This window comes from Galendromus occidentalis, unplaced genomic scaffold (genome assembly GCF_000255335.2).
Source record: "Galendromus occidentalis unplaced genomic scaffold, Mocc_1.1 scf7180000075700, whole genome shotgun sequence".
NCBI classification, from domain to species: Eukaryota; Metazoa; Arthropoda; class Arachnida; order Mesostigmata; family Phytoseiidae; genus Galendromus; species Galendromus occidentalis.
Window position 1 is genome coordinate 1 of NW_003803690.1, and position 1,141 is coordinate 1,141.

The following is a 1,141-nucleotide window of genomic DNA, read 5'->3' on the forward strand; positions in this document are numbered from 1 at the left end:
GAGTCCGTGCCCGAGGCCACTGTTGTAACTGGTCGTCGATTGATCATGGATTCGATGCCCGAAATAATGATCTCGAAATCCTGAAGTGTGGGATATTCGTGCCGAGCACTTTACGTAGTGGTCGTTTGACTGACTGTACCATGCGCTCAACTGCCCCCTGTGTCCAAGGTGCTGCGGGAGTGGCGAATTTCCATTCGATGAAGGAATTTGCTAGCCATCTCTTGATGTCTCCTTCCTTGATATGTTCGTAAATAAGCTTCAATTCCTTTGCTGCCCTGACGAAGGAAGCTCCATTGTCGCTGAGTAAGAATCGAACGGAGGGGAATCTGTTTACGAATTTCTGAAGGGCGCCGAACACCTCTGCTGTAGACAAGTCTGTCGTGAGTTCCAGGTAGACTGCTCTTGATGCGGCGCAGGTGAAGATCAATATATATGCTTTTCCGACTTCGGCTGAATCTCGTTTGTAACGGAAAGGACCACAGAAGCCGGCCAACGTGTGGCGGAATGGTCGACTCCTCTCGATCCGAAATGATGGTAGTGCCGGTGTGGGAAGCTGCGCTGCCTTGCTGATGAAAATCTTGCATAACTGGCATTTGCTGATGATCTTCCTGCTGATACGCCGAGCGTGTATCAATAGGAAATCTTCCCTGAGGGCGTGGAGTATTGCTGAGACTCCACCTGAATGGAAGCATCTGTTTTCGTGAATGTCCTTCACGATTAGTGACGACAGATTAGAGTCTGCTGGAAGTAATATCGGATATTTTTCATCTTCCGTGAGGTCGCGAGTGAAGAGATATACGTATCTCTTCGATACCTCGGCTAGAATGATCACACGGAATACTAGAGTCAGTCTTGGGCTCCCCCTTAGCTGGCTGAGGTTTATTGTCCTTATATATAGCGAGTCACAGGAAAGGGTTGAACACAGAAGAGCATCCGAATATGGGTCACACTGAAAACACTGTGAACGGGTTAAGTGGTGACCGGTCAGTGACCGTTACGGACTGAGGTCTTCAGTATCTAGAGCGGAAGGTGAAGCGGACAATATTCATCATTCTCCCCCATTGGCCGTGTAGCCTTTCGCAGGGGTTCGCTCTGACTTCATTCTCTTTTTGGAATAAATCGCTGTTTCGCATGCGATGAG

General features: G+C 48.8%; 1 protein-coding gene across 1 annotated transcript; it reads right to left on the minus strand.

Annotated features, from left to right (window-relative positions):
- Positions 1 to 139: 139 nt before the first annotated feature.
- LOC100906575 (uncharacterized) lies at positions 140 to 678 on the minus strand (the record flags this gene model as incomplete). The annotated part of the gene is made up of 1 exon (XM_003737931.1): positions 140 to 678. A coding segment is annotated over one exon (539 nt), but the record flags the coding sequence as incomplete, so codon positions are not given.
- Positions 679 to 1,141: the final 463 nt, after the last annotated feature.